The sequence below is a fragment of the Mchenga conophoros genome, linkage group LG16 (assembly GCF_057382185.1).
Source record: "Mchenga conophoros isolate Kocher_MC1m ecotype Shallow Benthic linkage group LG16, M_conophoros_male_GT1.1, whole genome shotgun sequence".
Taxonomy (NCBI): Eukaryota; Metazoa; Chordata; class Actinopteri; order Cichliformes; family Cichlidae; genus Mchenga; species Mchenga conophoros.
The window spans coordinates 24441252-24455608 of record NC_140541.1 but is presented as its reverse complement, the minus strand read 5'-3'; the positions used below and the strand labels follow the sequence as shown (position 1 = coordinate 24455608).

General features: G+C 37.0%; 1 protein-coding gene across 13 annotated transcripts in view; it reads right to left on the bottom strand.

Annotated features, from left to right (window-relative positions):
• LOC146556870 (bromodomain adjacent to zinc finger domain protein 2B-like) overlaps positions 1-14357 on the bottom strand; it is a 51969-nt gene that overhangs the window by 25635 nt on the left and 11977 nt on the right. For 10 of the 13 annotated variants that reach the window (XM_085248351.1, XM_085248353.1, XM_085248364.1 and 7 more), the window contains exons 3-4: positions 3417-3566; positions 2643-2802 (exon numbers count right to left, since the gene is read on the bottom strand). In XM_085248351.1, the coding sequence (XP_085104477.1) occupies positions 2643-2802; positions 3417-3422 (166 nt within the window). In that variant the 5' untranslated portion in view covers positions 3423-3566. The remainder of the gene's footprint in view (positions 1-2642; positions 2803-3416; positions 3567-14357) is intronic. The other 3 variants (XM_085248357.1, XM_085248356.1, XM_085248358.1) reach the window with 1 other exon arrangement.

Genomic DNA, 14357 nt, shown 5'->3' with positions numbered 1-14357 from the left:
ACAAAGAACAGAACCTCGTAGTACAGTGAATACTGACAGTGGCCTAATAAGTGTTATCAGAGACAGGAACAAATTTCCATTAATCAAGAGAGAGAAATTTTATTTCTGGATAGTTGAATAACATTTAAAAAAAAAATTTATTCTTTGGTCTTAACCTTTGGACTTCATATGTCAACAAAGTAACAAAGGGATAAAATATTTCACCAGATTAAAAATGTAAAAAAATGACCAAAAAGAGGGCAATTTTCTTAGATATCAGTATTGAATCAGACACTTGCTCTTCCACTGTTAAATATAATAGGTGGTGCTGAATAAAACAGTTCAGAGATAAGCTCACAAACTTAGGAATGCTCGACTATAATTCTGTTCAAAGGAGTGTTGTCATCGGTGGGCTTGTGATACGTACCTCCCAAAGGGGATGAGAAATCTTTGAAGGAACTCAATTTAGTTAATACTCTTAACAATGATGTGACTACAGAGGTGCGAGTGCGCTTTCAGCATTTACTGCTCAGTGCAAAATAAATTATCTGGGAAATTTCTATGCACGTTGAGTGTAAGGATGCAAAAATGAATTATTTATGAGAGTGTCTGTTCTTTATTGTGATAGCATGGTGATAGCATGACACACACACACACGCACAAAAACACACCAAAGCCACAACTGGTTTTGCGGGCATCTTATCATGAAGGAAAAAATAATTACAAACCAGGATATGTAAATTTGCACATTATTTTGCGGTCACGGGGCATCTGACAGCTTACGCATCACTGTTGCTTAATGCATAATAGCTTTGGCCACAATTAGTATTCAGAGAAACCAAGAGATGTTGGTGGCTGTACGCACAGTGTGAGGCCGACAGACGTGTCAAATCACACAAAATAAACGGGAACTAAAAGTTGTCAAAAGAAATCCACAAGGACACACACAGCTTTTTAACTGTTGACATTCATTAATTCAATGGCCTTTTCATTTCTATCAAAACTATAACATGTTAAAGCCTGGAGGAAAGGTGCCTTAAATCCTCGACTGCATTGTGAAATTTGAATTCAGTTCTTCTGGAGAATTTAGCTGGATGGCTCCTTTAAATAAATTTGCATTTATAATTTGTGGACCGTCTGAAAAGTCAGTCAGAATGATGGATACGTTTAAAATTTATATTCATAGCTAGTGAACTGAAGACTGCGGGTTCTGCATGCAGCACTGCACTATTGAACTTCAACCTCTCTATTATATATTTTTACTCTGTCTGAAATATGAGTAGAATAACTGAATAAATAATTAATTAAGATCTGAGAGTGATCTAATTAAGATCTACGCTCCAGTCTGTAAGCCTTTAACCTTTCATTCAAGGGGGTTAACAAAAGTACTGCATTGACAATTTCAGAAATTTTTATACATAGTTGAAATAAAAATATAGATTCAGAAGGAATTACACAAACTAACAATTTTAAACATAACAATTGTTTTCAGTACTTGGATGAAACTCCTTTGCAGTCAATTACTGCCTGATGCCATCTTTTTCCTGCCTTGAAATCTTCTGCCTTTGGCTACCACGATTGTGGATCTCTTAGCCTTCAGTTTTGTCTTCAGTAACTGAAAAGGATCTTCTATTAGATTAATATCGGGTGATTGACTTGGCCATTGAAGAATATTCCATTTATTTGCCTTAAGAAACATTTGCATTGCTTTCGTAGTTTACATTGGGTCCATTTGCCCTGTGAAATGTTGTTCATTCAATTTTGCAGGATCTGAGCAGAGAGTATAGCTCTGTACATTTCATAATTTATCCTGGTACTTCTATCAGCAGTCACATCATTAACAAAGATTAGTAATTCTGTTCCACTGGTAGCCAAACATGCCCATGCCATTACATTGCTTCCATCATGTTAGACCATGTTTTAAGTCTATGCTGTTATGCTTCGGATCAGGAGCAGTTTCTCTCCTTCTCCCTACTTTTTATACTTCCATCTGGTTTCACCCAGCCAAAGTTTTCTTTTCTTGCTGTTAACCAGGACTGGTAAGGTGTTTTACATATTTTAAGATGTTTATAATTTTGTCTTTCTGTATAAAGAGCGGTTTGTTTCCATGGTTTTTCTTAACCATGGAAATAATTCTGTGATCATGTACTTTAGTTATCTTCTATGGCCTTTTGGTGTTGCTAAGCCAGCAAATGCTTTCTTTCTTTTCTGATCTGGTCACTTGTAAAATTGCTATCTCTTTGATTTATCTGGTTTATTTTGATCTTCCTGCTTAATGATGGCATCCTTGACGTGCAGTCACATCTTTTTGGATATGATAAAGAGAGTTTCAGTGAACGTCTACCAAATGCAAAATCGACTCCACATGTAGAACTGTAAGGGAACAGGCCTCATCTGGCCATGAAACTGTTCTGTAAGGCAATTGTTTAATTTAAGCCTCTATAAATGGGACTATGTATAAAACTGTCAGTATTTATTTATTTATTTATTAGTTGGGGGGTTTTTTTGTTTTTGTTTTTCTGTTTTTTTACACACAGCTAATGCAATACTTTTCCTAAACCACTTGGATGAATGTTGAAAGTCTTACTAACTGTAACCTTGTTATATTACTTTGAGCACATCTAACTAAGTCTAATGTAAAGTTTTCTACTGTCTATACATACCAGAAATGGTGATGGGAGAGCTGACTATAGGACTACGGGTCGCTCTGGACTTGGTGTGGAGTTTCTGGGGTGGAGCAGGGGATGAGCTGGCTTTAGATGAGGCCATATGAAGGAAGAACGGTTCAGGTGATGAAGCCAGGGGTCTACCAGACTCCATTATCTGTCAAACACAATTTAGTCAACATAAGATACAAAGGAGAAAAACCTGCTTATGGCCAACATACCACTGAGACTCTTATAAGACTTTATAGGCAGAATTACCACATCACTTTAAATAAATTAGAACAACACTGGACTAAAATTATTACTATATATGTTTTGTCCCATGCAATACATTAAAATGGAATATAATTCCTTACATCAGTAAAGAATTTGCATTTGCATTCTGATACCTTAACAGTGACGTATCATTAAGTCAAATCTTGGCACATAATCCATTTGCAAGCAGACACAGGCCTCGACTATACTTGTGACAAGTCATTCATATCGAAAAGGTCTTCAAAGCTCTTTAATGTGAAACTAGTGCAATATAAACTGTGATCATGAGAGAAAATTGAATTTTTTAGCCTCTTAGGAAACCCATTTTCAGTTTTCCTTCTATAACCTTTACATCAAGTCCATACAGATGAATAAAAGAGTGGTAAAGTAATCTCTACAGTTTTCTCTCATGACCCATAGACTTTTGTTACCCCCCCTCCCTGCCTATCATCCAAATCACACCACAGAGATTCACAAAGAGCATGGATTTTCCATTAAAATCTTTTTAATACATACTTGCATATTGTGTTTTACAGCCAGCCTTTGTTACGGTATTTTACATTACACCAACGATTTCTCCCTGGTGGTTCTCAGGCGCATCTGATTAATTTGAGGAGACAAAGCGACCCTCTGAATATCAAGTATCATCCGTCACCAGGAACAGCACTGATGAGAGATAAATGACAAGAAAGCTTCAGCCATGCTTCATTGGAAAGGACGACGCTCGCTACAATGGCTGGCTGCGAGTTTGTGTAGAACAAAGGCGCTTCCATATTTATAAAGCATTATTAGGGGGGAAAAAACATTTACTTTGACCTCGCTACATTATACTTTTCCCTTCATTCTATGATGTTTAGTACGCTAATGAAAACAATTCTCTCCATCAATTACCTATGAATCACTTGTTTAAGTAAAATATAAAATTCAACATCATAGTTGATTCTGAGCAGTTTTACTATACTATACTCAACAGTAGACTTTAATTACTTTGTTTCTTCATGTTACTGCAACATGCTGCAGATACTGTTTGTTACTAGGAATTTTTGTAGTGCAGAATTAACCTGTGTTTTCCCTCAATACAGCAGCGAGTACAATATTCTGTTTTGTTTTTTTTAATGACATACCTTTAAAATCCATTCAGTGAATTTGGTTTAAGTGTGAGTGCCAGAGATGACACGCAGTACCAAAAATGGATAGATAAATAAAAACACCAAGTTCCATGGATGCAGATAATTTCAATTGGTTCACTAACTAAATGCAAATAGCAGAGAAAACATAAAAGCAAACATAAAACATATATGCATATATAAACTACATTAATATATATTAAAGCATTTACTTCATGTACTCCTTATTTACATGTTACTTTTGCACAACAGATGGCTGCTGCTAACAATTATAAATCAGTAACAGTCAACAGCATGGATCAGCAGTAATCTAACTGCAGAGACAGTGTCGTTTTCAGCTAATGGAAGGCACACTCTAGAGACAAAAAAGGTAACCAACAACCTGAACACCATTTAACCAGGGACAGAGCTGAACAAAACAAAGGTGCTCTACATTTTCTTTACCCATCTATGAAGAATGTGGAATGAGTATGTAAAAGAAAACAAAACATTTCTGGTCCCCTTCTAATTAGCATCAGCTCACAATGTTAAATCCATCTTGTAAGACATTAACGTGCCATCCTTTGCTTCAGAACAATACATTTCTTGTGAATGTTTGTTTTTGGGTTGTTGTTTTTTTTTAACATGGGGATATAGGGAAATGTAAAAGCCAAGAGTGATTGAAACCTTCACAGTGGCTGAAATTAGTAGAGAATAAATTAAAGCCAGTTATGTGAAGCTTTTCTTAGCCTACCCCAAGTATATGTACACACACAAAATGTGGAGATGCTGTGCAGACCTTTATGTGAAAATGTCAGCAGTCACTGCAGGTACATAACAAGTGCAGTGGTACACCCACAGATCAGTTGGAAGTCCATACTCCTATTAGTTTCAGTCAGTTCCTCATTCCACCCATGTCGTCTAAATACAAGTTATGGTTCCCTGCCTCGACTCCCACTCCACCCGAAGAATGATAAAGTGCCATGTGTGACCAATACCACCAGCTAAGACGGAATCTTCAGCCTAACCTACATCAGGTGCACATGGCACCATCTCCAGTATATTACTCATACAGTAAGGCAGATAAGTATGTTTGAGGCAAAAGATTGCCTGCTTGGTCTGATAATCATACAGTACAAAATATATCAATCATCATTTCTCCTCGAAAAGTAATAGAAATAAATCAACTGTGACTGATTATTTAATTTAACTGACACTACAGTGACAAAACTATATTTTGCATAAATGACAGTACTGAGCAATTTTTTGCTTGTGATAGGTGTGAAGCAATGAAAATAGTACATGTGCGACACCACTCATTTGGCTGCAGTCTAGACATCGGAATAAGGTGATTATTATAATTAACTAAATTACTATGATGCCCAATCTAAAATATTCTATATATAAACCTGCTAAAACATCACTGGTATATGTTATATGTTAAGCGTGGCATCATGACAGAGGAACTGTGCAGTCGGTACATAAAAAACAAAACACTGCACTGCTACATTATCAATAGTCTGCAAGAGCAGGGTTACTATTCACCTCAGGTTTGCAATGACCCCTTTTTTTATTGGCATAGTGGGAGACAAAAGAATCCATGTGCTCTCCAGATGTTGTGTTCATCAGTAAGGGTCAAGTTGGCATAAAGAACAAACAGCTCATACAAAACTTGTGGGTGTGGATAAATAAGACAATTATGGAGAAACTTGTTGACAAAACTGACCAGTGGAGACAGACCCAGAACAGACTGCTCTGTGACACTGCAGCACTTGTCATTACGATGACACACCTCAAACCACCATCACCACCACCAGAAAGTCTGTGTGGTCAGCAAAAAGATCCACCCGCATCCTACTAACGGCATAATAATCCACTTTTTGCTCTTGAGAAATGCATGAGGGGGAAAAAAAAGAAAAGAAAAGAAAAGGCACAGGGATTTTATTATAATTTTGCTTGGAACAGGCAAAACAAGAAGCCCTTGTTTTACCTGTGCCAAAAAAGGGGGAAAAAGGCCATTTCTTCTAGTCTTGACTGTTTTTAACAAGTATAGAATGCTACACGGGAAACAGTCATAGTTAAGATGGCAAATTGACTCTGACGAATGGCATGAGGCCTTAGCATGACAAACGATTCAAATGATACATTTGTCCTTCACACTGTGCATGTGGATCATTATCGTGAGGAGTGATCTAGCGCTGGGACGTGAAGCCGAAACAGGAGTCCCACATGTTCTACACAGTCTGACATCCATCAAAAACACATTCCCTGAGCTCCTGCCTTCTGCTGCCCCATCAACAGCAAGCACTGGCAATAAACTGTGTAGCTGTGCCTGCAGTTTTTAATTAGACGCATACAGAGAAAGAGGAAGAGAGGGGGTAAAGAGAGAGAAAAGAACAAATAATTTCATGCACCTCAGATGCTATTAATCTGTTGTTGGCTAGGACAGGGAGAATGCCATCCAATTACTTATTTTTCTCCATTGTGAATTGATTGTTAAAGCAGTATATTTTACAACATTAACTTACAATTAATGAGGGCAACTGTAAAAATTAAAGATACAGTATGCCTGTTCATTGCCTAATTATCCTTAACATTCCAACCATATGCATGTCTTTATTTTGTAAGGTAAGCCAACTCTTATTACAAACAGTCACATGTACACCGTTGTTTTGTTATTGAAAACCACATCCTCTATACTTAATCGTTGTAATAATTCCTTCAGCAAATAATGGTGCAAAATGATTATTAGATTATGATAAACTGAGATGATATTGTGAGCATATAACAAAAAGATGTAAAAATTGTTGATACTTTGCAGTTTTTTTGCACACTTTGCAGAACACGCATTTAAAATAGCATTTGAAATAAGGCTTTCCTATGCAGTTTCACTTGGCTTTAGACTGACACACAAGTCTTACAGGAATTCAGCAACTCAGTCAGTCAGTTAATTTTCTGAAAAGGTGCATAAGCCATATAAAGAGTGGGAAAAAATACTGAGAATATAAATCAGGTTCAATTATCCAACAGGAAACAACTGTAAAAATCTAACATGAGCACACTGCTGCTACAAGGCTTGGTAAAATAATTGCTTCAGAGTAACGGATGTCTTTTTTATTCCACTGAACAAAAGACTCCCCTGCTATTATGATTATTGCTTATTTACTCAGTAATCAACTGTAAAGGGATCACGTAGTGGATTATTAGAAAGAACTTGCAAAATCTGTCTGTATATGTAAAAAGGTTTTGAGAGTCTTTATGGTTTGACACTGCATTTGCAACAACCTGTATTTTCTAAATAAGAAACAGCATTTAATAAATGTGAAAATATGAGGCCTAAGAGAGTTTTTAAAGCCTTTGCTCCTTGCTGTCAATGTCCAAGAAGAAATAAAAGGCAGTCAAGATCAAGGTAAACAAAGCTATCACAGTATTTTCACTCCCAGCTCCCGTCTGTCTCACTCTCCAAAGAGCACAACATAAATCACATGGCAACCGTAATGGGAGGTGGGACTGTAGTGTGCCAAATGAAGCAATAAAAAAACATCCTGAGTGTGCCTTTCAAGGCATTAGTGACACTGTGTCCGTATGTCCACTGTTTTATTGAAGCAGATGATTCTGGTTATATTCAAACCAACATCTGTGCACATGCTGAATGCCCTATATGAAGGTCACAAAAAGGGATCCGTGATTTTAACCTTAGAATGTGACACTGCGATAATGAAATTTCAGGCTGTAAAATGAAAACATTAATTTTAATAGCTGATCTTCTAAATCACCATTCTAATGGACATGTGAACACATCTCTGCATTAGAGTGATGCAGAGAAACCAAAGAGCCCTCAATGTCGCAATGTCAGGGAGAGCATGATTAAGAGGTTTATAACAGAGCACTGATCTTCCAGCTTTCACACATTCAAAAGACACTGCAGTGGGCACATGAAAGACGGAAAGACAAGAAAGCTTTTAAAAATCAGGCTTCTTATTTTTAAAGGACGTTGACTAAAGGTTAATGCTTACTTTATTTTAGTTAGTTATAGTCTTCCTCTTTTCAGTCCATCTAAAACCAAGTTTGGTGGTGAGCCACAATTTTTCGAGCACTTATCTTGCTTAAACACCTCTGAGGTAATTAAAGTCCAGGGGTTTTAAATTTGATTCATATCTCCATAGCCAGCAATGTCTGGTGCGATGTTTATGGTGATGTGAACACTGTACTGGTGTGTTGTGGTGAAGAGAGAATGTGAAAGTGAAATTGTCGAGCTACGTTCCCACCCTCACCTGTGGTGGTCATGAACTCTGGCTAATGGCTGCAAGAATCAGATAGTGAGCACAAGCAGCGGAAATGAGCTTCCTCTGAAGGGTGTCTGGGCTCAGCCTTGTAGCCAGGTTGAGGAGCTTAGTTATTCAGGAGGAGCTCAAAGTAGAGTTGCTACTCTTTTACACTGAAGGGAAGCTACTTGAGCTGGTTCAGTGATCTGACTAGACTGGACATCTCCTGTGTGAGGTGTTCAAGGTACGTCCAAACAAGATGACCCAGAGCAAACCCAAGACACACTGGAGAGATTGCAGTTGACTTGGGAAGGAGGTAGACAAGGAGATTGAGGTCCGGACACCTCTACTTATACTACTGGCCCTGAAATAAGCAGCAGATAATGGATAGACAGACAGATAGAAGGACAGATGCAGCAAAAACAACTAGTTCCTCAAACCAGAACACAAAAGCAGCCTGAAATTGGGCAGAAATGTCAAACTGTTTGACTCATGACGCTCATGTCTGGTTGTGATGCAAACACAAAAGGGTTGACTCAGCAGTGACGATATTAAATAAGAAAATTTGAAAGCGATACAGAATTCCAGATCACCTCGCTGTGTTTTATTACACTTTAATGCTGAGCTGTGGCTCTGGTCCCATTTCTGTGTTTTCTTTCCCATTAATAAAAACATTTCTTCCACAAAGTCATGCAGAAAAGAGTACAGATTAAAAATTCTAAAAATTCCCACGCCTGTGGTGGGAGCGTTTCAAAACCAAATACACAAATGATTACAGGGTAGTGCAGGATTAATAGATTCTGCTCAGAGACTTTGCTCACACAACATAGATCTCAGTGACTGGTGAGGTCATCTTTTCTAAGACAGTTTGGCACAATTTATGATGTCATTTATTGCAGAACATGCTTAACAACACTTGTCTTTTTGCTCTGTATAATGCAAAGCAAAAACACAAGGGACAATTAAAACCCACTAACAGCTATGTTATGAATTAGATTAGTTTTAAAATAATAAACCAAAAACGTGTGCAGTTAAATCACATAATATGAACTCACATGGCTAAAGACCCTAAGGTAGCTAAACTGGTCGTGCTTAGAGTAATGAATGAGCATCTAACTTGAATTTCATCATTGAAATGTGTTTATATTTTGCATTTGGATAGACTAAGTATATTTTGCTGTAGCTAAGTCCAGGAGCATAATAAGCACAGGAGTTCTGACTTATTGCTAGGTATGAAGGAAAAGAGTAAAGACGTATAGTTTTATTTAGTTCACTCAAAATGGGACTAGCACCGTTTCCCCCTAATGTAGAATAAAATGAAGCCAAAGAAATCATAATTGCCTACTTCTGTGAAAGATGGGACATGGAATTAACAAATTAAATGAATGCTGACATTTGAGTTAAGCCTCATTATATATTAGATTGATTATTTAAGCAAAATATTATTGTAATCCAAATTCCAAGGTTCAGTCCCGTGACAAGTATTTTCCTACTTCCAGATTTCTTATTTTATTGCATATTTGTCATGTTGGGATGATGTCCTCTTTCAGTAATGCTGTCTTAGTTTTACACCAGATGTAAAGGGATACAACTTTTGTCTTGTTAGTCCACTTTTTCCCAAAAGTCTTGAAAATCATCTAGATGTTTTTTTTGGCAAATGTAAGATGAGCCTTTGTGTTCTTTTTGGTGAACAGTGTTTTTTGCAGGAACGCTCACCTTAACTGACATAAATGAGGTCTCTAGTTCTTTACATTTTTTTTCTGGCTTCTTTTGCGACCTCCTGGATGAATCGTCAACACACTATTAGAGTAATTTTGGTAGGCTGGCCACTCTTGGAACAATGGTTAACCTTCCCAAATCCTCCACTTTTGGATAAACCCTTTTCAGACTAGTCAATGACTTTCTTTCTCAGCTGTATTTGAGTGTCTTTAGATCACTGCATGATACGTTGGCTTTTGAGATCTTTTGGTCTACTTCACTTTGTCAGGGGTTTTATTAATTTTATTATTCATTATTTAATAGTTCTGGCAGTAATCAGGCCTGGGTGTGGCTAGGGAAACTGAGTACAGCTTTCCAAATGAAAAAACAAAACAAAACAAAAAAAGAGAGAGAGGGGGAATATTAGCACTGAAAAATGGTATAATTCTTGTCTAATATTAAAATTTGCTTGATTATCTGAAGCATGTGAGTTGTGACAAATATGGAAAAAATAAATCAGCAGATATATGTGCAAATATTCTTTCACGACACTGTACATTCTATATATATATATATATATATATATATATATATATATATATATATATATATATATATATATATATATATATATATATATATATATATATATATATATATATATATATATATATATATATATGCCAACATGCACTTTATTCCCTAATGCTCTACCAATTCTGCATGTCACTGTCTGGGGCTCCACAAGAGCAACAGACTGAACACAGACAATCCCTGTTGACATTCCACTGCTGTGAGCCATTAAAGCAAAGGTTATCAGAGAAATGGTGAAGGAAAATATCAAACAGTTTTTCCATTCAGAGTTCTTTGTTCTTGGCACCAGGATGTGCCTGGCTTTTAACATCATAATTTTAGGAAAACTAACAGGGAGAGGTTACAAAATTAAAAAGGGCATTTTATTCTTTTAAATATGGTACTTGTAGTGAAATGAAGCAAGATAATGGCTGTAAGATGAGGAACAAGAAAAACATTTGGCTTCTTTTATTAGCACTCAAAACACCTGAAATTCATTGGAGAGTTAATACTAAGCTCACGGTACATGCAGCTGTGCCTTCAATAGATCCACGAGAGTCACTTGGGATACTCAGACTATTTTTATTTTGATGAATGTGCAGCAAAAAATAACTAATTTCCTGTCTGCCTCAGAGCCATCTTCACAGAAAGAGCTTCTCCTCTGGAGCTGACTGCACATTTCCATCACCTGCTTGCACTGCCATATAACACCAGCATTGACTTTGGTACTCAACACTACCGGTAATAGGTTAACGTTTAATAACTCTGAATTATTACCATACCAGCAATCGTGCCAACAACCAGTGGCTAATTTCTATAACTAACAAATATGACAAGTATATAATTGGAATGTGGGCTTAAACATGCTCTTGGTTTAGAAGCACTGCTGCTGTCATTGAGTTAAGCCTCGCTGTAACAACAGCTTGTCAGTCCTTCTACTGTTTGAGCTGAAAAAGGTTTAAAAAAAAAAAAAAAAAAAAAAAAAAAAAAAAAGGCCTTTAAACTACTATACATGTGCAAAGTTTCACAACATCGTTACTTCATTAACAGCTGAATCCAGTGAGCCTACGACAGCGCTAAACAAATGACATGCTAATTCACGTTACGAACAGAATAAGCACAGTTAGCTACTTCTTTACTATGGGAAGGAGCAGAGGTATATGCTTGCCACCACACAGCTAAAACTATCAAAAACCTCTACTAGGTGCATGTGCTGTAACAACAACAAGATGACTGACATTTCCCATTTGGATTTCTGGCTCTTTAGGGTAAGCTCTGATTTGCCCCATAGATTTTTGATTCAGGATTCTTTGCTTTGAGTCAACAGTGACACCGTATGCAAAATTAGAAAGACACCTTGCGATAGTGTGCAAATCAAGTTCCCGCTCACCATGTTTGTCCAGACTTAAAGATTTACTTTAATATAAGCTTTGAAGAAATGCAATAGATGGGCACCAAATATTTGTATCCAACCAAATGAGAGTGTTGTGGTTCTGAAAAATGTCAAAAAAGTGTTTTTGCAGAACATTACAATATAACTGTAATTATGACCTTTGATCTTTTGGCCAGGAAGTCTCATGACATCATCACTTTATACACCAATTATAACAAAATTTTGGCCGATAATTAAGAGATAAAGTTTTCAGATATGGCAGAAAAGCTCTTTGTGCAGCCTCGGTGACCCTGACCTTTGACCACCAAAATCTAATCAGTTCTTTCTCGAATGCAAGTGATGGTTTTGTGTCAAATGTGAAGAAATTCCCCTTAGGCACTCCTGAGATATCGTGTTTCTGGGAATTGGATGTGGAGGATCAGACAACGTGAAAACATAATGCCTCTGGCCACAGCTGTCACTGGTGTGGAATCATAATGAAACTAATTGACGCCTACAAAGCAGGACAAAGATATAAAAAGATACCAGTGCCTTCCACTGTCACATAAGAAGAACTGTGGAAGTGAACAGAAGACAAGATCCGAAAATCTTTAGATAAAAGTGCACTCCTGCAGGTAAACAGGCAAAGCAAAAACAACAATATGACTACACACAAGTGCTGCAGGAGGGTTGATGTTTGGTGCTCTTTTCCCCTGAAACAGCATTAATGTGCATACAATCTCTACATGACAAAAAAATTATTATGGTTTAAGTAACACTAAAACTAAATAATTTGAATTTGCTCTTATCACACACAAAAATCCACTAAATTTAGGACTCCATGAAAACACCAAAAGCCTTTTTGCACCACAGCTCAAAAAATCCACACAGATGTTTTATTTGTCTTTGATATTTGATTTTAATTTTATATTTTCAGTATACGAAATCAAAAGCTGTTGAAGAAAGATCAATTTGATGTATGAATATCAAATAATAAATAATTACCATGACAGCAATGGACCCTTTGCTTCCTCCCCCCCTCCCGAAGCATGCCACTTATCCAAACATTTCCTCCTGGACATTCAGGCTACATGAATATAATATTCATTTTACTGCAGGAGGACAGTCAATGCATAACAATGAGATCTGCTAATGAAATCAACCATCAAGCTGAAATCCATACATATTAAACTAGTGTCTCAATGTCATTTGCTTTTTGCATCGTTTGCTCATTTTCCTCATTTTTCCCCAGGTCCACCCGATATTTTATGGCGATTTATTTACAGTCAAGAACAATACGCGTGTAGCGCAGTTTTATTCTGTGCATGTGTGTTATCCAAGTAATGAGAGGATCCATTACCACATTAATATAATTTGCATAAACATTCTAATCATTACAAACCCTTGCACCTTAGCAAATTGTTTATTTTGTGTCACGTAATGTTAATGAAAACCAGCCGCCAAATAGATGCCATTCATACCCCTGAGTAATCACTGCCCATTAACTGTCAAAATATTTTCAGTAATTCTATAACAACAATGGTCTTCTATCCCCTCCCGCACATTTATATAAATGCTATAGAGCTGTACACAAATAATTAGGTATTCATTTGCTGAATAGTTATTAGGTTTTCAATTTTGGGTATTTACTGTAAATATCCTTTAAAATGTCAAAGTTGTATATTGTAAATCAGCTTGGACCTAGCCTGACATCCCTCATATTCAGCGCAGTGATCATTTAGGCTTCATTTAGCCTTATTTTTGCCAGCTTATCAACTTTGATTCAAGAGCTTCACACAGCACCAAGTTAAAAACACTAACAAACAAACAAAATAATTTCTTGACAACCAAATCTTTCCATCTGCTCAGACAGGCATACCTCTAACTGTACTGTTCGGTGAGCTGCAGCATCAAGACTGAGTCTGAGCAATGTGTAAGAGAGGAACAACAAATTAAGCCTTTTCTTTTTTTTCTCCCAATCATTTTACATGAAAATAAAGCTGAAATCACAACCCTTTCATAAGCCTTAACTTATGTGTTCTGTGATTTTTTTTTCAGCCATTGTCTCAATTTGGCTGCCAAAGCGTTGGTTGCCAAGACAAACAGGTTGCATACAGGACAGCTCTAAAATACAGTTCATTTTAAATGTTTCAAGGATGCAAGTGCTTGCTTGTTCACTGCCACCAATTTCCCTCATTATGCACATACACCCTGCTTAATGATTACACATTTAATCCCCCTTTAAATATGACATTTAAATCCTTTCCCACTAGCTTAGAGGAGAGATAACTGATCAAGTGCTAGGGGATCTCCGTGAGCGACAGAAGGTCACCGCCGCCAGCAGAGCTGATAGGGAAAATGGCGTTGATGCTCCCTAACTGCCATTTTTCTTCCCTGACAAAGACTCCATCTGCCACCAAGCCATTTGCAGCCTCGGAGTTTG